Source organism: Apostichopus japonicus, chromosome 18 (genome assembly GCF_037975245.1).
Source record: "Apostichopus japonicus isolate 1M-3 chromosome 18, ASM3797524v1, whole genome shotgun sequence".
NCBI lineage: Eukaryota > Metazoa > Echinodermata > Holothuroidea > Aspidochirotida > Stichopodidae > Apostichopus > Apostichopus japonicus.
In genome coordinates, this window is record NC_092578.1 from 13,647,097 (window position 1) to 13,672,044 (window position 24,948).

At 37.6% G+C, this 24,948-nt stretch overlaps 1 protein-coding gene and 7 non-coding genes across 9 annotated transcripts in view; all 8 read left to right on the top strand.

Moving 5' to 3' along the window:
- LOC139958812 (uncharacterized) overlaps positions 1-18,542 on the top strand; it is a 34,897-nt gene extending 16,355 nt beyond the window's left edge. For both annotated transcript variants that reach the window (XM_071956164.1, XM_071956165.1), the window contains 17 exons: positions 118-203; positions 776-1,122; positions 2,031-2,118; positions 2,760-2,836; positions 4,534-4,573; positions 5,238-5,326; positions 6,111-6,239; positions 7,031-7,185; positions 7,929-8,064; positions 9,072-9,203; positions 10,037-10,136; positions 10,590-10,669; positions 11,810-11,932; positions 12,524-12,658; positions 13,083-13,213; positions 13,878-14,013; positions 17,517-18,542. In XM_071956164.1, the coding sequence (XP_071812265.1) occupies positions 118-203; positions 776-1,122; positions 2,031-2,118; positions 2,760-2,836; positions 4,534-4,573; positions 5,238-5,326; positions 6,111-6,239; positions 7,031-7,185; positions 7,929-8,064; positions 9,072-9,203; positions 10,037-10,136; positions 10,590-10,669; positions 11,810-11,932; positions 12,524-12,658; positions 13,083-13,213; positions 13,878-14,013; positions 17,517-17,594 (2,062 nt within the window). In that variant the 3' untranslated portion in view covers positions 17,595-18,542. The remainder of the gene's footprint in view (positions 1-117; positions 204-775; positions 1,123-2,030; positions 2,119-2,759; positions 2,837-4,533; positions 4,574-5,237; positions 5,327-6,110; positions 6,240-7,030; positions 7,186-7,928; positions 8,065-9,071; positions 9,204-10,036; positions 10,137-10,589; positions 10,670-11,809; positions 11,933-12,523; positions 12,659-13,082; positions 13,214-13,877; positions 14,014-17,516) is intronic.
- A 2,523-nt stretch (positions 18,543-21,065) lies between these two features.
- Positions 21,066-21,139, top strand: Trnar-ccu (transfer RNA arginine (anticodon CCU)). The gene has a single exon. It is a non-coding gene; the product is annotated as a tRNA-Arg (tRNA).
- Positions 21,140-21,510: 371 nt separating this feature from the next.
- Positions 21,511-21,583, top strand: Trnar-ccu (transfer RNA arginine (anticodon CCU)). Its single transcript has one exon. It is a non-coding gene; the product is annotated as a tRNA-Arg (tRNA).
- A 108-nt stretch (positions 21,584-21,691) lies between these two features.
- Positions 21,692-21,764, top strand: Trnar-ccu (transfer RNA arginine (anticodon CCU)). The gene has a single exon. It is a non-coding gene; the product is annotated as a tRNA-Arg (tRNA).
- Positions 21,765-21,872: 108 nt separating this feature from the next.
- Positions 21,873-21,945, top strand: Trnar-ccu (transfer RNA arginine (anticodon CCU)). The gene has a single exon. It is a non-coding gene; the product is annotated as a tRNA-Arg (tRNA).
- A 102-nt stretch (positions 21,946-22,047) lies between these two features.
- On the top strand, positions 22,048-22,120 carry Trnar-ccu (transfer RNA arginine (anticodon CCU)). Its single transcript has one exon. It is a non-coding gene; the product is annotated as a tRNA-Arg (tRNA).
- A 102-nt stretch (positions 22,121-22,222) lies between these two features.
- On the top strand, positions 22,223-22,295 carry Trnak-cuu (transfer RNA lysine (anticodon CUU)). Its single transcript has one exon. It is a non-coding gene; the product is annotated as a tRNA-Lys (tRNA).
- Positions 22,296-22,404: 109 nt separating this feature from the next.
- Trnar-ccu (transfer RNA arginine (anticodon CCU)) lies at positions 22,405-22,478 on the top strand. The gene has a single exon. It is a non-coding gene; the product is annotated as a tRNA-Arg (tRNA).
- Positions 22,479-24,948: the final 2,470 nt, after the last annotated feature.

Genomic DNA, 24,948 nt, shown 5'->3' on the forward strand with positions numbered 1-24,948 from the left:
ACCTCAAATGTAGCTTCAAAACCTTAAATATTTGATAATTTATGCAATTAACCTAAAAGCTTATTATAAGATGCATGCACTTAATCATACTCTCAAATCGGTTACACCTAATTTCAGGAGAAGGAAAAAAGCAAATGTACTGCCACCTGGTCAAGTTCAAAGTTTCTACAACAACGATGTTCGAATTGACGATGAAACTCGAGGTATAAACTATGTATACAGATATAAAGTACATACTGATATTAATTAAAGTTTGTTAAGGAATTGTTGTGTACTGTTAAGTTAATTCTGCCTAAATGGACATTACTTTGATATTTATCTGTGGTTTGTATGTCCAAGATTAGAGTAGCTACAGTATATACGTAAGACCAAATATATTGTTTTAGCTTTACCTAAGGTATCATATATATATAAATATATATATAAATATATATATATATATATATTATATATATATATATATATATATATATATATATATATATATATATATATATATATATATATATATATATATATATAAATGAACAACACAAATCTGACAAAATTCAAATTAAAAGACAAAAAAAAAGGTGCAAGTCCGTTGGTAGTCCAAGACGGACGTGTAATCCTGGGATCATTATGCTATTGTACCAATACATCAAAACATTTTCCTCTGCAAATGTTGATTTTCGCCAGTGGTCAGTTCTGCACCAAAATTAAGACAGAAAAATATGTGTTCTTACAAATTAAATATATTAAACATAACATTCACCTTTTTCGGCTATCTTGACAGTTCAAGACAACATTAATTCATTGGAAATGCGTACCTCTTATGAAAAACCGGGCGGAAGCCAGACTGCAGGCTATGAAGAAGACATAACCAAAAAGAGTGATGAAGCCGGTTTTGATTACGAAGTTCCAAATGAAATCAGAAAACCTGCAACGTCAGAAATCACAGATCATGCCACTGATTATGATAATGCTACGCCTGATGACATTGAGAAGTCTACAGGAATTTATATCAATATACCAACTAACAAGAAAACATCACCTCCAAGGCCAATTGCTATATCAGAGTTTCAGAGTTTTATGAGACGAGGAAAAAGATCACTGATTACGGATGTTGTCAAGGAGTTTTTGGTGGGTACTAACAGGGAGTCGTTATGTGACTGTTTTTTAGATCCTCCTGCAAGCAGGAACTCGCGAAGAAGCCATCATTGGCTTATCAAAGCCGAAAACTGACCGAAGTCAGTCTCTTAGATTCATATTTTAACGTCCATGGTTATGAATTGTCAATTGTCAACAACTCTGTAACTGGACGACATACATTAATCTCGGAGTGACTCGAACTCGGGACCTTATGATTGATAGGCACCGGCGTTAACCACTGAGCTAACACTCCCTGGCCATAACAACTCCCTGGTACTAGCGTTCATGGTTTATTTACATCAATGTTTTAGTTGAGTATCAATGAAGATGTTCTATGATACTCATTAGGTGTGTAAACCTGATTCCATCTGCACCGTGTCAATTTGTTTTGTTTTTTTGTTGTTATTTCAGCTTTTATTTCGTACTATAGTTGCTTTGCTTTGCTGAAATACAATGTAAACCCTTAAACAATATTTGCACCTTCTAAATGTCATTTAAAAGATCTGCTTTTTTGTGGGTCCAATTATGGCACGCTATAGCTAGGAAAGTTTTATGGTTACGTAATCGACCTGCCACGGTCGTAAATCGACCTCAGGCTCTACAATAAGCCTGCATAGCTTCTTAACAGCATTAGACTCTTTGTGTAAACACTGTGTGGAAATATGTTCATGTCTACAGTGTAGTTAATCATACAGCGTTCACACAAAGACCTTCATATAAGAACAAAATATGTGGCAGCTATAGGCGTTGCAGACTAATTGGTAAAAAGAGGTTATTATACGACCAAGGCAGGTCGATTACGTAATCTGAAGAAACTTTTCCATGATAGCGTGCTATAGCTGGTCTATACAGCAGACCTATAAACTTGACATAAAAGTAATGTTCAATTTTCTGGGCAGGCTCTTCCTATGGGTCAACAGTATCCTTGCTCCGAAGCTCTTCGGTATGAAGCAATGCAAAATAAATCATCTCATCAGATTGTACCATGTAAGTATGCTGCTTTCTTTATACCGCTAGTGAGATGAACAATTTTTACGTATTATTAGTGTAATTTTTTTTTTTGTAGAAAATAAATATGATGCACTTTGCGCATCAGTTTACCAATAGTGATACAAACTTCTCACACTCTTTTTGGATTTTTCTCGAAAATGTGCCACTTTAGACAAAATACTCGTTCTTACGGGACACTGAAATCTTCTAGGATCTGACGTTTCGATGATTTTCTTTGCCTGTTTATAGGTAAACTAAAATAACAGAAAGTTAGCAATTGTCAATACTCTCTATTTTGTGTTGTATATTGTCTGAAGAAGATCCTTACAGGGTCCGAAGGTATATTAGCGACACGGGGCTTCTGCAGAATATTAGTAATTTCCTGACATTTCCTCTCTCTCTTGAATATGAGAATGTAATTTATCCATAGTGATGCGAAATCTGTGTCAGAAAAACCATGAAGTTAATGATAACCCCAAATTTTATGTACTGTTTAATAGTGATTTTGGAAACCCTCTGTTAATCTAGAATATGTTGAAACAACTGTGCATGAATTTGATTGGCATCTATGTGAGTATACTGGTTTAAATGTACTTTGTGTAATGTTCATCTGGTTTGTTTATTCTTTCATTGACAAGATGACCATTCTAGAGTTAAACTACAGACTGGCAGAAACTACACACGGTCAGATTACTACAATGCAAGCAACATCAAGGTATATCGAACATGTTGATGGTATAATTCTTCATGGTGGCGGTAAACTAATAACAATAACACAATCGATGTCCAAACAAGCAGACAACAGCTATATATGTTAACAAAACAACTTGAGAGATGAATATATCATCTGTTATGCATCCATGGTAACAGACATTTGTCACTCATGTCTGGTCCAAACTCTGTTGCACATATATGGGTGTAAAATGAAAGTTTACAAACGTAACTTTTAAGTTCATGCATCTGTACCTAAATAACCTATAATCATGGAATGTTTAAAATAGTGAAGAATAAGCCCTTATTGGATATAAATGCTTCACACATTGATAACGCCTTCCTAAAGAACGTGATCTACCTCCCCGTCAAGCTACCCACGCCAGTTATTCCCCGGAACCTATTTAATGGGATATTATTACGGTAACTTAAGTTCACTGTCTAACAAAATCGATACAAATGCTCTCTATCGTGTTTACCATTGTCTTGTACCGGTGTAGTACCGCTCTTCAACCCCACACCTACCACCCCACCCTCCCCCCCCCCACACAGAAAATCTTGTTTTCTATTTATATTAGCTGCAACCGAAGACATTGACCTTTATTCTTATCCTTGTCTGGACAACTGATGACTTTTGTGCTCTATTGTTCGACAACTGGTGACATGAATTTCCTTTGTCCCATGCCAATAGTTGTGAGGCCTAGACATGCCCACCCACACACATAAATACATCACAAGTCTATATGAATATTGGGGTTTGCTTACAACCAGCTTAACTATCACTGGTGAAACGCAAACATAGGAAAAAAGTGTTTACTTGTAATTCAACTGACAAGAAAATTTTGTGAGATAATGAGATATTGACAACCAATCTCATACATGAAGTAACATTAAATCCTTTTAACAAGCAGCTCTTTGCGTCCTTTCCTATGATTTTCTCAACTTTACAATGCCATAACGACATACATAACTAGCTTATCTATTCAAATCTAACTTCAAATGGTGGAATAAGAGTCCAAACATTTACACTTTGAACGTTGGTTTTCTCGAATATATTTCCGTTAGGATCGCAATAAACCCCGCCCATACTATAAATATTTAAATTCGGCGTCGTGAGCAACCCAATACACCAATACAATATGTACTACAACACCATGCTTTATTTGCGTACATTGTGTATGGCTGTGATAACGACGCACCTTTTTTTTTATTCCTGTGAATGAATCTATTTGAAGCAACGGTACATAAATAAACATGTTAGCTATTCGCTGATTGGTTGAATTCAAACTAGTGGATTTGGGGAACTGTTGGGATTAATTTTAAATGAGGAATTTGTCGGAAGACACTCTACTCATTTATATGCAGAAGTCCAGCTTTTTGCGTTTTGTCGCCGTTTACCTTGACATGTCCCTCGCGTTTTTTACATGTATTCATCACAAAACAGCAAATTAAGATATTAGCCAAGTTTTTGTCCCTGCAAGAGCATTAATTGGCGAGTAATTGTATAGGGGCAATGCGGTTTAGAAATCATAGAAAAGGACGCAAAATCTGATTTAAGGTATTACAAATAAAATTATACCAAACACTTATAAGGTACAAAATCTGTACATCAAAATAATAATAAATCTGCACATAATAAATCTGTACAAAATAATAAATTTGTACATCAAAATAACAGCATCTCTTCCATTTCTGTTTCAGGCTTGGGGCCATGGAAAGACATCTTTCATTGCAGCCAAAGGTAATCGATGTGTTTAATTTAATATTTTGTAAAGGATTACTTACTTCTCATTCTTTTTACCATACAGTATTCGCTTAACTGTTTAGTTAAATTTTAACCTACAGTAAAATGCAGTGAGTATAACTAATAAGAAAAGAAAAGTAAGCAGATCTCTATTTATTTCATACATTATCCTTCCCGTATAGTTTATGTAATGTTAATAGTTTAAGTAAAAGAAAGTTTAAATCTGTCAGTGCAGTCATTCAATCATTAGTTCGAGGAAAAAAACTACGGAAGCTATGAGGGGACATACGAAATGTCGAGATAATAAGTCTGTAACTTGGCAAAAACCGTATTTTTGTCGAGATTTCATGGTATTCTAACTCGGTATCTTGACATCTCGCATGTCCCATTATGGCCTCCGTAGTCATTACGTTAGCCATTACGTGATCAGTATTTATATATCAACCATTACGTAGAACTTTCTATGACGTAATAAAATTAGATATTCTTAATATACTTAGGATGTTTAATGTATTTGACTTATGAACATGTACAGTAAGCCAAATGTATATTTTGTAATATTTAAAGTCAAATATAACTGATTTCTGGCCTGTTTGTATTATTTAAAACACCAACCTACAATTTAGACGATTCATACTGCTTCATTGTTGTTTTTGTTCAGATCCTCAAAGCAGAATTGACTCTGAAAGGTTTTGGAGAATGATTTTGCAACAAGGAGTGCGGACTATTGTAATGCTGACTGATATCTCTGTAAGTACACGTTGCAATATCATGTAATATATACTGAACCCGATCAATATGTTGAATCAATTTACTGCGGATAAAGACGAATTTGAATAAACACACATACACTGGACTGACAAAATTGCCTTCTCAATTTTCAGACAATTGCCTAAGCTGAAAGCTTACCGTGTGTTGCCCTGTGATTTCAATGAATATCTAAGTCAATTTCTATCTTGCCCTATCTTGCCCGATCTTGCCCGATCTTGCCCGATCTTGCCCGATCTTGCCCGATCTTGCCCGATCTTGCCCTATCTTGCCCTCTCTTGCCCTCTCTTGCCCTATCTTGCCCTCTCTTGCCCTATCTTGCCCTCTCTTGCCCTCTCTTGCCCTCTCTTGCCCTATCTTGCCCTATCTTGCCCTATCTTGCCCTATCTTGCCCTATCTTGCCCTATCTTGCCCTATCTTGCCCTATCTTGCCCTATCTTGCCCTATCTTGCCCTCATAAATTAAATTTTCTTTTGCACCTGTCTATGCTCTATTAGAGACCTGGCACATAATTTACTATAAGTAGTCTTCTTCCCGTATTGTTAGTTGTTGCAAGTTTTTGCTAAAAATGATTGGTACAAAACAAATACATGGTAAACATGATTTGTTGCAGGTGAAAGGAATCTTTGTGATGGCATATAACATTAACGTCATGTAAATTGTTGTAATTTTCGGTATATGTTGTCTCACATCATATATATCATGTTTACTAACTTACTGATTTTCGTAATAATGAGTATAATACATGTTTGTCTTTCACTATTAGAACACAGATATATGCTATTGGCCTAAGAAGGATTCAACCAAGGAGGTATTTGGTGAGATGACAGTGCTTCTACAGGACCAGTCTGTTTACCCTCATTATACTATCAGAACACTGAACGCATTCAGAGACGTAAGAAAAGTAGAACCTAGTTCAATATCATCCAAGATAATGTATTAACATTGTATTTCTATATGCTATAACGTTGAAATGAAGATTTAAAAATGAAATATTGACTTTGCCGTTGTTTACTTCAGTGGCAAGCCATTTCCATTGTAATTTGCAAAATAATGTTAACATGAGACGATAACTTTGAAGTTTCTATGTATTTTCCTATAGTTTGCTAACACGAGTTGTATTTGCCTTCTTACTCGAGAGACAGTATTTTTAAGCAGTTTTAGAGTTTACCGCGTGCATCTGCAGGAAGGTATGACGATATAACTAGAAATCGTTCTTGTTCTTATGGAGTGTTGATTGCTCACACTTTTAATATAAACATCAAATGTTATGGAACGATTAACCATAGAACATGTTTCAAACAATTTCTTAAATTTTCGTCATTTAATGTAGTGTCAGAAACTGAGAAGTAAGCTAGTTCTATATAGCCTACCATAGAGTTATTACCTCGCCTACATTGCCACGGGTTTGCATTTGCAAAGCCTATTACACTGTTAACATTGAATTCAACCAGGGAGTTGTTATGGAACAGTTAAAAGGTTACGTGTTAAAAAAAACTAAAAAGGAATAAAATATCCTAAAACATTTACATGACAGAATAGAGCATTTTTTTGGCGAGATACTGATTCACATCAAGCTATTACCGAATTATAACGTCACTCTTTAATGACATTGTGCCATTTCGTAATTGTAATATCACGTCTAAGATTTCCCTCCTTCCCCCTTGTGTTTCCATTATTCGACAGAATGGTGACACAATACTTACAGTCCATCAGCTTCAGTTTCATGGATGGACCCACACAGGAGTTCCAAATGATATTTCAAACCTGGTTGCTTTTATTAATCAAGTGAAAGTGTCGGAAACAAGTAGCAAGGCGAGACCTCTACTCGTCCACTGCAGGTATATATATATAATTGAAATCGTAATGAGTTGGAAAATCAATCGAACCCGGGCCTCCTGCTTTATATGCGGACACCCTAGCCACTAGGGCACTAGGCTATGAACGCTGATTGTATGACCAGAGGTTCGAAACCGGTATAAGGAAGGTCGTAATTCCACTATAGGCGTTTGTCACCTGTATCGAACAATACTAGTTCTGTTTTTGTGACATATTGTGCCTTACTCTAGAGATCAAACATGATGCTAACCAACTCGAAATCATTGTGATTCCAATATTACCATATACTGCCTGCTTAAAAGGGACTTGTCTCCAAGTTAACCCTTTTGTTTTAAAAATCGTTGTGGATACAGAACGGGATTTCTCTGGCTTGTTTAAGATGCTGAACAAGTACACTTCAAGCTAAAGCTAATTTCTTCAAACTGAAACAGATATTGCTTGTTACTTTCTTGACCAAAATGATGGCATCGTTATTCCGGCTGTTAATTTAAACATTAAGTGACATTAACAGAACTTTAGAGCTAGAGAACACTTGAACCAGCTTATCAGATAGAAAGACTTCGTAGGCACGTATGACTATATAGGCAGTATATATATGATTATCTGATAAAGCAGAAGTACTATACTTGCACCAGTAAACTGCTTAACATGACTTAATCAACAATCAAAATCTGTTAGAGATGAATTATAAGTTTTAGTCATGAAATCAACTCTCGGTGTCCGACGTTTGTTGTATCTTTTACAGAAACGGGTGTGGAGCTACTGGCACCTTCATAGCGCTGTATATATTAATGGATCAAATGAAAGAAAACAACACTGTTAGTGTCTATAACGTCATTAGAAACCTGCGGAAAGACAGAATGGACATGGTCTTGACAAAGGTTTGTGTTTGGCTTAAATTATTGATTTTATTACTATAATATTTATATTAATAATAATAATGATGACGATGATGATGATGATGATGATGATGATGATGATGATGATGATGATGATGATGATGGTGGTGGTGGTGGTGGTGGTGATGATGATGATGATGATGATGATGGTGGTGGTGGTGGTGGTGATGATGATGATGATGATGATGATGATGATGGTGATAGTGATGATAGTGATGATGGTGATGATGGTGATGATGATGGTGATGATGGCGATATTGATGTTCCTTCATATATACAGAACAAATATGGCTTGACTATATAAGTCTAAACATGACAAATGCTGATTTGGCAAATGCTGATTCTAAAATATTGCAGTTCTTAACATGACATCACACTAACATTGGTTTCAGTTCATAAAATTTGAAAAGTAAAAAGGATCACCCTATGGCACTATCGCATCTGCACATATCACAGACAATATTTAACATCACAAGCAATAACGTCTCCCCCCCCCCCCCCTCCTACTTGACACGACTTTTGAAGCATGCTTTATCCGAAATAGACCAATAGTTTCCTTAGATATTTGAAGTTCTTCATCAAGAATATTTCTATCATATAACCCAACGATGAGGTTATACCTTTATAATTAAGTGTAAAGAACACTGGTGCTGTACATAGAACGGGGAACAGGTCTGGCAAAAGTTATAGTTGTACCCACCCACCCACCCATCCACCCATTCATTCATCCATAACATGTCATAAATGTCAAAAAATTACTATCGTTCGCTAATGTTTTATCCTTTAAGTTCGAATATGAGTCTACCATACTGTATAGCAAATTCAGCACAAACTCATTTTTTTTTTAAACTGAAGTATCTTAACTGATTCCCGATGTGTTTTTATTTCATTTTAATGCAACTCAGCATATTCTTTCTTGTCAGAAATCCACCTCCTTATCTTTGTCTTTTCATGTCAAGTAAACATGTATGTTGTTCTTTCAAACTCAGCTGCAGTATTGGTTCATCTATGAGACATTACAAGAAGCTCAGCTGATGCCGAACCAATCGAGTCTCACAGCCGATGAGATGAAAGGTTTGGAGGACCAGTCGCTGCAGGACAAAGCTGAAAGAGAATTCAAGGTAAGTTATGTCCCCCAAAAATCCATACATTTGACAGAAGTGTTGCTAGCCTATATGGACGTCCCATGGTAGTTGAGTCAATTTACAACGCGTGAAATAAACTGTCGACAACTTTCGGACTATCTGACGTATACGTTTCAGATGTTGGTCATTATTATTTATTAATATACCGTATGTTTGTCAGTGACTTGTCACGTATCATGAAACCAGATAAATCATTCCAGAAAATATGCCAAACTGAATGACAAAATTAAATAAATGAGAAATAGAATCAAACCCAAACAGAAAAAAAATCAAGAGCAAATTATAGCATTCTCTTATAAACTTACTCCGCATTAATTAAAGAAAATAGACAATATACTGATAACTATACAAGATAAAAATTTTCAGAAATAAGTTAGACAAGATGTTGTTGTTTCAGATATTTCTCCATACAATTAGGAATTGCATAGTATCATGTATCACTGATTTTAATTAAACTTATATGTGTGATGACATTGTCCATACCATACTGTTAACAAAACCAGCAAACAAGGTTTCAAAATAATATTGTTTTAGGTTTGTATTTGTTTATTCTAGTGCTAAAATATCTGACAATGGAAGTATATCAAAGAATAGTTTATAATATGTAATTTCGTCGGTTCTGTTATTAATATTCAATAGCCATATAACTCAAGGTTTAAAGCATATGTTGTGGGTCTGATCATGTTCAAGCGTTAATCATAGATTAATTGAATACCGTTCTGTTTTGGAATTCTACTATGTATATAACCATCATTTCAAACCACGTACATTTTTGGGGGGTTTTCCTTGCATCCGTCTCCACCATGCAGGCCCTGAGCAAGATTGAAGAGTTCCATGAATCACCAGAGAGTCTGATAGGACGGGCTGAAGTGAACAGCCACAAAAATAGATATCCAGATATTATACCTTGTAAGTTGATAACTTTTTTTCAGTCAAGTTGTGTTGTGTGTGCATGAGAGTTGTAAATATATTTTAAGATCACACATTTAATCTAAGGATAGGCCTACCGCAAGTGAAAAGTGGAAAAAAAGTAGGATACAAGTCATTACATGTGATAACCATATAATGAAATGCAACCTGGAGAACTTATCTGTACATGTGTCACTGTGTCTTTTAACTTAGATTTGTACGTTAATTGTTATCATTTCAAACTAAGATGAGAACTTGGGATCAAATTTCATTGCTGTAACAAACATACTGAAATAACTTACTAGAGGCATTTCTTCAAGAACATTGTTCCGTCTGACCCAAAGAATACTAAGGTGAGAATTTCGATTTAAAAGTGGCATTTTATATTCTCTATTAATTGTAGTTATTGATTCTGATCATTCCTTTAATAATTTCGTTAAATTCTTTATACAGCGGATCTCTGCAGACCAATCTTGAAGTCAGAAGGCATCACCCTCGGTAGCAATGATTACATCAACGCAACAAATGTACCAGTTAGTAAAACTTACTTATATCATATTAGATTACTATAACTCATATAATCACGGAAGGTCGTGACGCTTGAACATAAGTGGAGAGAGAACATGCATAAAAGTGTGGACCACCAATTTCCATGAGCTCAATAACTACAGCATTTGGTTCCGCTTCGAATCAATTAAGTTGCCATCAGTATAGTATGTGTATGCGGCCTGTTTCTTCACACATTTCTCAGTTTGTAATCAATTTCAGAAGATGGGACGGGTTTTAACCATCGTCGTGGGTAGCCAGGGGAGTAACCACGTATACTTCTGCTTTAACCCCCTCCCTAAGAAAAGGTCAAGGTGGCTCATCCCCGTCCCGCCGCCCCCCCCCCCAATTTGTAGACAGAGCATTACAAAAAAACCTAGTATACATTACATAAATATACAACCATGTCTGTGCGTTACAAATTAAACAGTCAATGATTCATCAAAATTGTTTCAAAAGTGGCAACAAATAGCACCATTGTTCATCTAAGCACCATCCACTGTACCAATATTTCTGCGAAGAGGACAACCCATTCCGCTGCGACCCCTCCTTGTATGACTTCACATCTTAGCCCATCCCACCCCTCCCCGGCCCAGTACAAAAAACGTGATTGCGCGCCTGTGTGTATAAAGCTAAAGACGAAAGGTTGTGAAGGCAATCGTATATATAGAGTAAATTACTTTTAGCTTTACAACAGCATAGTATAGCTGCAAATATTTATTAGCACAAAGTTAATATTTTACAGACAACCTTATATAATTCAGCATTATATACAGATAAACTTAAAATTAAGCGGTTTCCTTGTGCAAGCCGAACGTTAGTTTAGTTTAGTAGGGAAAAAAGGATCAGGAGGGCCACTCAAGTCCCCATCAAGGACCCTATAGGAGAGAAAAAAACTGAAGACACACACACTCAGACCCGATTACAATGCTTAAAGTGCTTGTCCGAAGCATTCTTAAACCCAGTCACACTACTTGCATGCAAGTACAACTTTCTCAGGCTAGTTAGTTATAGTTATATAGTCATAGTTATAAAGTCATTCTATGCAGGGTGATGTATTGAATTATTTGTCAACTACAAACCAACACTAACAGTGGTTCTTTTTCTCCTTCAATGTTCCCCCATAGGAAAATGGACTTATCTTGACTCAAGCTCCTATGACATCCATTCTTGAAGATTTTTGGAGACTTGTGTATGATAACAAGTGCAGTAGAATCATCATGCTTAATGAAATACAAAAACCAGACAAGGTTTGTTTATTCTTTAATTGATTATTAAAAACAAAGGCTTAAGTAACTCTGAAGAACATTCTGCCAGCATGCATCAACAACGCAGGCTACTTTTGAGGCCTTCCTTTAGATAAACCTCATGTAGATTATTTTTAAAACAACCTACATACTTATATTTATAGCATGCTGGTTAATTGGTGGCGTATTGCTCTTGCAACATGTATAAAATGTGAATATAACAAGGACGAAACCTGTCGTGAAATCGAATATTCCTGCAGGAGTAAATAATTTGATATATCTGGTATTCCACATCCGACGCCTTCATTTGATAAGGAAGACTTGGTTGTCAGGCTAAAATGCGGTAATTCTGTACATATTGTCAGAGACCATTTTATCAGGGGTGCGTTCAGTACAATAATGTAATACGCGCTTTCCCTTGAAAGCCTTAACCTCTCGTTGACAGTTATAAAATGCAATGATATAGATTAACACCAGCAGAAGCGCCGTGGCAGAGTGACACAGATTTAAGTTTGTAAAACGAATGTCCCATACAGATTCCTTTACTATGACATTGATTTTGAAGGAAGTTTTTTTTCCCCTTCTCCTTTACAGGCATCATCTGCCACCAAATACTGGCCAGATGCAGGGAACATACCATTTGGTTCAATGAATGTTGACTGTACCAATACCAGCAAACAAGATGACTACTCTAAACGACAATTTTCAGTCTCTCACCAAAGCTCTGAGGTAGAAACAAAGCTGTGAAACTGAAAATTTATTACAGTATATTAATTTGTCTTCTAAGCTATACACTGTCGTGGTTATCAACTAATGGGATTGTCTTGACGTAAAACTGTGTGTGTGTGTTTTTGTTTTTGTTTTGCTCAGATGCATCAACTTGTATTTTCATTGAATATTTCGGACCAATGTATTATATATATGACAGGGTTTATCGAAGTTTATACCAGGAATTCCAACTGAGAAATAATCAAGCACGATTCCTGAATGCAGAGAATCTTATATGTTAATTGTTTAATTGAATCTTCAAAAAAATAATATATATTATATGTGTTGTACATTTTGCCTCCATTTGTGTAATACTTCAAATACAATATCATCTGCCGATCGTAAATTCAAAGATCTAATATTTTCATAATTCAACTATTCACAGGAATCAGTTTCTGTGGAACATCTGGCGTTCCATGGATCCCCGAAGAAAGATGAAGATATTCCGAAGTTGATAGATTTCTTCATTCATCTAACAGAGAACAAGATGTCTGGTAAAACCATAGTTCATTGCATGTGAGTTTTCTCTTACATTTAAATGTGTTTATTTGCAAGCTGACTATAGTTGGAGGATCTGATGAAATGTTATACTGTATATATACAATACATCTTTAATATTAATACACTATACATGATAATATGACGTATCATTGATTGGAAACACTAAACCGCAGTTATTTTATTAACCGTGCTATATACTGTAAAGTGAGCTCACACTGCCAACAATAGAAACAACTATAAAAGCCGGTGGACGGGGGACGGGGGACGAGGGACGAGAGACGAGGGAAGGGACGTCTCCACCCTTCGGTGTTGTGAAAAACCTACAGTACCACTTTTTGTTCATGAAAACTATACTTAGTTCATTCTTGGGAAAGCAAAAGTGCCCTTTGGTGGTTTAAAAATGTCATTTTTGTTGAGAAATTGAGAAGTGTATAAATATAAAATGTTTTTATGTTGAAAGAAAAATGTACTAAATAAATTGTGATACAGACTGCACAGAGGTGTGTTGGGGCGTTTTGTGGCTTCCCACCTCAATTTGCTGCGTCACTGTCACTGTGAAAGTTTGCCAGTGACAACCCCCCCCCCCCCCTCTCAGTACTTTCGAAGTCTCGGTTTCCCGCAAACTGTGGATCAAAATGTGTAGTGCTAGCTGTTAATGTTTGCGCCCTCTTTTCTTCAGAAATGGAGTGAGTCTCAGTGCTGTGTATGCTGTGGCAATGGCACAAATGGAATCTCTAAATACGTACGGTACTTGTGACGTGTATCTCTGTGTGAGGAGGTTGAGGAAGATAAACCCAAACCTTATATTGACGCAGGTTGGAATAATTACATTTTAAACACTTCTGTCATCAATCAATTAATATCGGCTCCCTCTCTATACCTCTCTCTCTTTCTTTGTCTCTTTAAGTTAGACCTGAATTATATTCAGTACTAGGCCCACTCTATAATTTCTGGAAGAATTAATTACCCTTTTCCCTGTTTTACACAAAAAAAACATGTTTGTTGTTTATTCCTGTTGTAAACTTGGTGAAACAACATATCGTAATTTTTAGAACATTATAATTATCTACACTGGAGTGACGAAACTAATCACTATTCATAATTTTATAAAGTAAGCAGCCGCGATTACTTCGGGCCAATCGACATCCCCCCACCCACCCCCCCCCCACCTGCCATTACTAGCAGATAGAAAGTTACAGAAAATCCTTGTGTATATAAATATATACCTTGCTATCAAGCTACCAAGCTATCAATTCCGAATCAGTAAGTGACTCTACACCTGCTCTATTACTTTAGTACTAAATTGCCTCCAACTTTTATGAACGACTGGGTGTTTAAGGTTAGTGAGTTTAGCCAATTATCACCTTCAATTGGGATAATTATTTTAACACAGAAATTAATGGAAGTGTAGCATCTATGTGATACATTTACGACACATAAATACCAAGGTATTAGATATTGAAGTCATAGTCGCTGCACAAATATGAAAACGAAAATGGAACGCGCCTTATAGCTGAATGCCACAGGCCCCGCATAAGCTTTATCCGGACCTGCGTGTCTGTGCAGTACAACTGCATGAAACGGTCGAGAATTCTTCAACATTGTTTCAAAAGTTGCAAAATATAGCGCATCTTTGCATCTAAGAACCCCTTCATGCTACCAAAATTGTCTCAAAGAGGGAGAGGCTACCCCTTCCTTAAGCCCCTCTCCTGGACGAAATGACTTCCTAGCCCCCCCCCCCCACCCGGAGTACAAACATGGTGGTTGAGCCCCTGGTTGAATTGAAGTAGATCTCTTTGTTTGCGCTTTCTATACTAACAGGTGCGTATCCAGGGGGGGGCGTTGGGGGCGCGCGCCCCCCGGGTAAGAAGAGGGGAAGAGAAAAAAAAGAGAAGAAAAAAGAGGGGAAAATAGAGGGGAAAAAAGAGGAGGAGGAGAGGAAGGAAGGGAAAAGAAAAAGAAGAAAGAGAGAAAAAGGAGAAAAAGAGGGAGTAAAAGCAAAACGCGAAGACACCGGGAAGAGAAAGAGGAACAGTGACATCATTACAGCGCTGAAGGGTAGCCAGTGACGGATCAATGATTTCGTAAAAGTGTGACTCACCCTACCCCTTACACCGACAACTCCATTTTTTGACGTTTCCATTTTCCTCTCTCACTAATGATCTATATATATACTATATATGGTCTATCATAACGCGTGTGTAGAATTGTGCTATGAAACCAACTGTGGCTGGTCTCGAACTCGACCGTGTCGTCGGGGAACATGACGCATTTTGGGATGGGGGCGACCGCCCGCCACCCCCCATTCAGCATTTTTTTAAATGATATCGCTAAGTAATTTCAAAATAGAAAGTGCTTAGAGGCAACTTACAAGGCCTGGGAATTGTCATTTCCAGCGATCTGGGAGGCATTTTCGGCCAAAATTTGCTTGTACGCTTCGCGCTAACAAATGGTCCTGGGTAGTGCCATTTCCAGCGATCTGGGAGGCATTTTCGGCCAAAATTTTCTTGTACGCTTCGCGCCAACTTATGGTGGCGCTACGCTTAGATAATTTGCCTACAGGCTTCGCCCCTCCCTTGGCAAATTCCTCGCTACGCGCCTGTTCGAATTTGTAACGCAAACAGCAGATATCACATCATATCAGTGAGCATGAAAATGGCGTTCCAGGATGAAAAGCCTCAAAACTGTCCGACTTGCCTGAAAAAATAACCAAAAATTTTCGCGCGAAGCGCGCGTTCAACGTGTTCATGTCAATATCATATAAGCAAGCATCGGTTATTACATCGCATGCCATCATGTACCGTACGGTCCGTTCAAATTGCGCAGTATACCGCGGGGTGCTTATGTAAACAACGACATGTCTCATATAGATGTATAAAAAGCATGGAGGTCCAATTATGTCAAAACTCTCTTTTACATTAGTAATGGCGAATTAGGGCCTGCACCCCCGCCGCGCAGTGGCGGAGCGTCCATATGGTCAGGGGGGCGGATGCCCCCCCCCCTGACGGACTCAAATGGACTGCTGGCGCCTTTTTCAGCTCTTTACCACTTTTTACTTATTCTAGATTATTGACTTTTTTTATTGCGCTCTCATCTACTTATTGACATTTGTCACATTTTGTTGGTCATGTAATTTGGCGATGACACCTTATTCTTCGTTTATCTGCAAATTAGCCAGGCCCGGAAAGGGTCATTTCCGGCGATCTAGGGAGTATCTTTACTCAAAAATTTTCTGTACGCTACGCGCCAACCAGTGGTGGCGCTCCGCTTAGATAGTGTCGAAAGCGCCCCTACAGACCATTCTCGCCACTCCTGACCAATACCCCTAGCTCCGCCACTGCCGCCGCGCCTCCTACGCCTATGTGTGTAGTGTTCGGTTTCGGAAATATCTGCTATTTTTTCATTTCCTTCAACCAAGTTTTATAATAGCCGTTATAACAGGTTTTAATATTTGTACACCAATAAATTAACTGTGTCTGAATTTTAGAAAATTTCTGACCAACATTCTACATCACACTTCCCTCTACTCGTGCAATTTTGACCGGTCTGTTAGGGGTTGAAGGAAGTTTTTTCTATATTGGTTGTCCATAGATGAAATTTTGTACAACATTATGGGTATGTTTTGAAGTGAGTTTATTCACGAGAAATGTGAATTTTCAAATTCTGAACAAATATGGGGCTTAAAACCTTGAAAAGTGGGGCTGACGGGTATTGTGGGCCGCGACGTAGAACCACCTACAAAAGCAAAGACCCACAGGAGATGCGATCAGGTCGAACATGATGTGTGCCGGGTTGACAATCTTCAAAAAGGTTATGGATGGAAAAAAAAAACTATTAGGAAATACTTGGTTCTCAGGCAAAAAGTGTACATCTGGTTGGTCATTTCAAGCCCGAGAAGTGCCGTTTCCGGTGATCTGGGGGGTTTCAAAACAAGAAATTTTCTTGTACGCTGCGCGCCAACCGATGGTGGCGCTCCGCTTAGATAGTAATTCGCGCCCCCCGGGTTAGAAAATCCTGGATACGCGCCTGACTAATGTGTGAATATTACATATATATATATATATATATATATATATATATATATATATATATATATATATATATATATATATATATATATATATATATATATATATATATATATATATATATATATATATATATATATATATAGCTTGGTCAGAATTAGATGATGTAGGCCTATGTCAACCGGCTATAACATAACTACAGTTTTACGGGTGTGCATGTATTCTTTGGTGACCCAAGCTGACCCTTTCATATTATAAATTATCAACATTTCTCTTAATTTACATTTCAGAATGACTACATTCTCTGCCTGAAGTTATTGAGGAGCTATTTGGACAACCAAACCAACTATTACTCCCAAATTAAATAATTAAGACGTTTTCGAGGGTTCGGCTTAAAATGTTGGCCTCAATGACTGTTATTGATACGATGATAAGCAGCCATTTATGAATATGCATGTTGTAGAGGCCGAATGCACCCAATGGGGACATTTTTTTCTACAGTGTACTGTCATGTCCCGCTTCAGAGCACTCTTAGTGCCAGTATGAGCAGTATGTATATAATGTTTTTATCAGATAAAAAGTTAGGAACTGTTTGTACTGTCAATACGAGTGCTTCTAAGCATTATATGGGAGGACAGTTTAGAGAGGTATTAGCATTGGAAAACTGTCCCAACTGGCTGCCAAATGGCTTATCACTTTTCATTTCACTTCCGGTGGCTATCCACTTTACAATTTAAGCTCATGTCAGATGGGAAAACGAATGGAGGGAGTTCTCCTGTACCTTAAGGCCACCTTAGTTAAAGCCAGGCAGGGTTCAAATCCAAGACCTCGCAGACAAGCTGTTTATCCAATCGACCAAATGCTTTGTGACCAGATAAGAGTCATCAATAATAAGTGTTAATAATAAGTTACCACACAAATTTAAATATATTGTTTATTTTTCAAAGATTGCTGTTATATTATCATGTCCATGTATAACGTAATTGAAATTGTTACGTCTTTCTGCAATATTTTCATATACCTATAGCAATATATGACAATTGCCAGAATTTGATATAGTTATAGAAAAACTGGAATCAGAACCTGTAAAAGGAGAAACATTGTATAGTCATGATACTGGTGTACTGATTTGTATACAATTAAATTAACATAAGTATACAATTAAATTAACATAAGTATACAATTAAATTAACACGCAAATATGTGTATATTTCTATGCAAAACTATGTGTTTTAAATTTCTGTGGTATATATAAAGTTTTAGAAATTTTACATAATTTGGTGTAAATGTGTGTTTGTCGGTCTGTCTGTCAGTAGGGTGGGGTTGGGTGGGGAAAGGGTTGGTTTTGGAGACAATGTTATCAATCCTACATTATAAATATTTAATTATTTATATAAGTACTTGTACAATATATATATATATATATATAAATATATATATATATATATATATATATATATATATATATATATATATATATATATATATATATATATATATATATATATATATATATATATATCTTTTCAATTGGAAGCTTTTCAATGATTAACTTTGATCTGTTATTTTGTGTAATTAATGTATGCTGCTTGTAATGGTGAACAATCTTTGTCAAACAAAAGGAGAAAAAGATACCAAGGTAAAACCTTTTCCTTTCTAAGGCATATCAAACTGCATCAATGTAGCATATGCAACAGCATATATAGGACATTCAGTCACCCCCCGCCCCCCGGCCCCTCATTCCTGCTAAAGCATATAGTATCATAAAGAATATGGTCTCATAGGACTTGGACTCGCAACCTCATCACTTGCTCCGCCCTACCCCACCCTCCACCTTATTCAACAAACAAACAAAAACAAAATGGATTCATCTATAGCATTTAATATACATCATAAGCATATAGTTTCAACCCCACCACACTTGCCCCGCCCCCAACCCACCCTCCAAATTATTTAACAACAAAATCGTTCATCCAGCATTTAATATATATACATCACCTTAAAGCATGCTGCTGGGAATGGATAAATATAGATACCAGGGTACGAACTTTTCCTCTCTAAGGCATATCAAACTGCATGCATGTAGCATATGCAACAGCATATATTCTTAAGAGGACATTCCAGTCACCCCCCCCCCCTCCATTTCCACGCGTGGAATGACAAACAAACAAATATATAGGTATGATATCTACATATAAGGGTATTATGAAAGTGCTAATCTTGTATACCTGATTCCCCAGTGGCCCATTCCATCTGCCCCATATGATGAACAAGGTGATTGTGTACAAATTGGAAGCTTTAAGACATATCAAACTTCATGTATAGCAGTTGCTAAAGCAAATAGTCTAAGAGGGATTGGTCTGCCCCCCCCATCACACTCCCCCAACCCCACCAACCATCCCATTCAACAAGGATGAATTCACATAGAATCATACGCTTGCAAATTTCTGATGCTAATAAATGCTCTAACCTGCATACTTCCTTCCCCAGTTGTCCCCTTCCCATGGGCGTCAATCCTGGGGGGGGGACACGCCCCCACATTTCGATGGGGGGACACACTATCAAATGCCCCCCCCCCACACACACACATACATTTGGAAAAAGAGTAGTGTCGTGGCTCTATTTGGTTAGGGATTACATATCTCAGGATTCATATCCTGGTGCGCGCCAACCAATGGTAGCGCTCCGCTTAGATAGTACTTACGGCCGGAATACTCGAATCGATTACGTCCCCCCCCCCCCCCACGTTTCATATCGGATTGACGCCCCTGCGGGCCCTTCCCCTCCCTTCTACCCCTCACAATGGTTTCAAATATCAGTGAAGCATGTAAAACTTGGACAAGGTAATATTCTACACTGGTTTTTCTTTTAGATTACACACTTTATTAATTTGGAATAACATGAACGCTTTGAAACGGTTCATATTCTTAATATTAGACTGTTTATTAAATTCCTACACATTATTGGGACCGTAAATTTGAAAAATAAAACAAAAATACGTTCATCTAGCATTTAATATACATCACCTTAATGCTGGGAATGGTGAAAAATGTTTGTCAAAGTAAAGGAGAAAAAGATTCCAGGGTACAACCTATTCTTTTCTATCTCTAATTACCTTTACATTTGAAAAAAAAAACTTTAACCTAGCATTTTAAATATATCACATTTAATCTTTGCTACTGGGAATTGTGAAAATCTTTTTCAAAGCATACAAAAAAGAGATAAAAGTGTACAACCCTTTTCTTTCTGTGTAAATGTAGCATATGCAACAGCATATAACCTCAGTTGGGCTTCCCCACTCCCACCACCCCACTCCCCAGACACACACAATCTGGACCTCTAAAGTTAAAATAACAAATGAATTTAACCCAGCATAATGACAAGGTCATTTTCTACACTGATTTTTTGGTTTCGATGATAATCGTAACCTATGTAGTCATGCAGGCGGAGAGTGTGTGTAAGTGTGCGTGCGTTTGTGTGTGCATATTTTACAAAGAGCTCATTTTAGACGGCTCATTAAATTTACATAGTAAATTATAATACTCCTTTCAAAGCTAAGCTCCGTAATTGGCAACAAAGGGCCAACGCATCAAATGACTTCATTTTCTTCACGTGACCTATATACTAAACATACCTGTTGGGATAGGATCAGTTAAGTCGTTTGATTTTCGTGCCCCGGGATGTATCTTGGGTGACTTGTCTTAAAAAGGATACATCCCAAGACTGTGTCCAAATGTTGGTACTTAAACTTCACTCTGCACTTTAAGACAAGCTTACCGAATCAAATAATCAAAAATCAAAAAAATGTGAACTACGTCACAGTAGGATTATAACATGCAGCCCCTGTGGCCTAATGGACAAGGCATCGGTCTCCTAAACCGGGGATTGCGGGTTCGAGTCCCGCCAGGGGTCAATTTATGCTTCATTTTCCACATTTTTACCATCTATGCGATGGTGATGACGTGTTTGTATATATGTATGGTTGGGTTTGTGTGCGTCTGTTTTTTTTCTGTGAGTTATTTTGCACAGAGCCCATATAAGACGGCTCGTTAAATTGACATGTGGAATTATGGTTCTCCTTTCAAAACTTATTTCAGTAATTGGCAACAAAGGGCCAAAACATGCTTTGACTTCATTTCTTCACGTGACCTGCAGCAGTTAATATACTATACATCCCTAGATTGTGTCCATTTTTTGGTACTCAACCTCTGTGCTTTGGACCAAGATTATCTATCTAAATTTTGTACAAAATGTGAACTACTTCAAAACAGGTTATGACATGCAACCCCTGTGGCCTAATGGACAAGGCATCGGTTTCCTAAACCGGGGATTGCGGGTTCGAGTCCCGCCAGGGGTCGTAGCTGTAATTACCGTCCTTTTGCACGTTACACGTTCAAAAGGAACATTATTTTGTTGCCGTTTGTACTCAATGGAGAAGAAAGGACAGTTCGACTGTATTCAAGCAGCCCCTGTGGCCTAATGGACAAGGCATCGGTTTCCTAAACCGGGGATTGCGGGTTCGAGTCCCGCCAGGGGTCGTAGCTGTAATTACCGTCCTTTTGCACGTTACACGTTCAAAAGGAACATTATTTTGTTGCCGTTTGTACTCAATGGAGAAAAAAGGACAGTTCGACTGTATTCAAGCAGCCCCTGTGGCCTAATGGACAAGGCATCGGTCTCCTAAACCGGGGATTGCGGGTTCGAGTCCCGCCAGGGGTCTTAGCTGTAATTACCGTCCTTTTGCACGTTCAAAAGGAACATTATTTTGTTACCGTTTGTACTCAATGGAGAAATAAAGGACAGTTCGACTGTATTCAAGCAGCCCCTGTGGCCTAATGGACAAGGCATCGGTCTCCTAAACCGGGGATTGCGGGTTCGAGTCCCGCCAGGGGTCGTAGCTGTAATTACCGTCCTTTTGCACGTTCAAATGGAACATTATTATGTTACCGTTTGTACTCAATGGAGAAATAAAGGACAGTTCGACTGTATTCAAGCAGCCCCTGTGGCCTAATGGACAAGGCATCGGTCTCTTAAACCGGGGATTGCGAGTTCGAGTCCCGCCAGGGGTCGTAGCTGTAATTACCGTCCTTTTGCACGTTACACGTTCAAAAGGAACATTATTTTGTTACCGTTTGTACTCAATGGAGAAATAAAGGACAGTTCGACTGTATTCAAGCAGCCCCTGTGGCCTAATGAACAAGGCATCGGTCTCCTAAACCGGGGATTGCGGGTTCGAGTCCCGCCAGGGGTCACTTTAATAAAAGAAAAATCCACAGAACTTAACTTGTTGCACACAGTCATGGATGTCTTGTGTCTAGTAAATATTCTTTTCTGTTTATTTCACTATATGTTAGTCAATTGTTTTGTTTTGACCCTACAAAACGTAATACGAGGCGGGGGGGGGGGGGATGGTGCCTTTTGGCTCCAGAGTTAATCTGTCACTGGGTTATAAAAAGTTATAAAGGAACAATGCTAACGGTTTGGAGAGTACCGATAATATCAGAATTTGGTAATTGTTTTGTTTATGCTTATATATGATCACTTACATAAGAAACAGGAATAATTTGTTTGATATTAATAATAAATCACAGTGGCCCCGTGAACTTTCTCGGTGTTTCTTTCACAACGGATGAGAATGACTTCTTACGGTGGAATTTTTTTACTAAACTCTCTTAAGTTTGTGACTGTGATTCCTCATTGTTCTGTATTAATTATTTTATGTATTTTATTATTCTGTAAAAAGAAAACAAACTTGACTAAATGGAGGAGAAGAAAAAATAAATCACAGAAAACCAACGAATTAAAAAAAAAGAAAAAAGAAGAAGAAGAACGTTCCTAAAAAAGAAAATGATGATTGGTTAAAGCTTGTGAGCTCTCAAACTGCCATGCTATCTTGTTAACCATATCACTGAGGGGAAACTCAAATAGACTAGAATTAATCACCTGGCCACACTATTGTCCCAAGTCAAAATATCGTTTGATTTAAGCCAATATAACTATATATCTCATGACTACAATACTATATACCTCTCAACTCTCGCGATTAACCTCATACTGTCCATTTGAACAATTTGCAGCTCTTATCCTTTTTTAGTATATATCAAATATACACTTAAATCATGCCAATATTTTATGGCTACTGATAAACGTTTACGATGTCGTAAACGCCAAAATGGCGGCATTTATAGCATCGTAAAACCAATTTTCAAGTTCAAAGAATTCCATGGTATCTTATGGTTGACCGGGCACGCCTCCATCTAATCCAAACCTTTCTTTCTCTGGTTAGGCTGGTTGTAAATTAGTATGACTTGTTTGTATAAACAGACAACGGTCCATTTAGTGGAAAGTCCAGATAACAATACCAGAGAGCCCTTTATGATGACCAGACAAGCAACGTTGTGTATGGTAAACATTGTTGTCTCCGGCAAAGAGGGTTTGCCTTTTATATCACTGTTTATATGATTATACAAGCGATAACTCTTTTTATCATTTTACGATTCTATACCAGGAGTCGATTGATAAGCCTGTATTACATTACTGGAGTCATATTGTAGTTAGAAGTTTCAGTTTACAGAACAAGAAAAAAATCTACGTAAAATCAAATTGAGCTGTGTATATATCCGTTGCATAGCAAATATGGTACGGTATCTGTAATCGGTGTAATGATTTATGTACAACCTCGCCAAAGATGGTAATATTAAAATTACAACTCGATGCTTCAAGTATATAAGTCACCATGGTCATTCTTTGGAGAGACTGAAGAGAAGGATGAACTGGTGAGGAGGAGGGGGGGGGGGGGGTTGAGGTTTGTTCGCAAGATCATCCAATCAGCCTATTTTCACAAGAAATCAATGTGGTAAAAACCGTTTGCTCGTACAATGCAGTTAACCACAGATACGATCAGTTACCGTATATACAACAAAATCAAATCAGTAGAACGAATCCGACCCCCCCCCCCCCAGCGATTGTACTGTTCCGAACCCATGCATTTTTACCCTACTATTTTTACCCCACCGTGCACCCAAATGTCTATTTTCAGGGTTTATTGAAAGAACGATGCTCCAAACCTCATAACCTGCCTCACTGCCATTATATAAGCCGATATCACGCTTGCGTTGTTTGCGTATATAGCCTACATTTCAACTAGTATTGGATGTATTCAGAACAACTTAAGTACATATTAAAAAATACTAAGTTCGTTTGTAAGAAATGACAGTTTTACCAACATATTCTCTATTCATGATGTTCATTTGTTTTTCCAGGCGTGTCCCTGATATAGATAATGTTAAAACATTGTCAATGCATGTAATATGTTATAGCGCCCTCGTTTCCGAAAAGTTTGGTTTTCATAATTGATTATATAGGAATATCATTCAAAGGATGAATCCACCTGAACAACTCACCCCCCCCCCCCCACCTCTACCACTATCCTACCTCTATGTCATCCCCCTTTACCCTTCTTCAAGGTAAAATTAACTACAATACATATACAGCGACACCAAGCCTAATCTGTGATAGTTTCTCTAGTGCAGTTTGGGAAAACAAGGTGCAAGACTTAAAATATAAAAGTCTGCGCCTTCGAATAGACTTACTTACTGCACTAGCTGACAATGAAGCGTTACGCATATATGGTGCATGTTTCAATCTGCTTTGGCATACACTATAGTAAACCTCGAAAAATGACGTTGCTTTGCAATCAGATCCAACGTTTTTGCATGATTA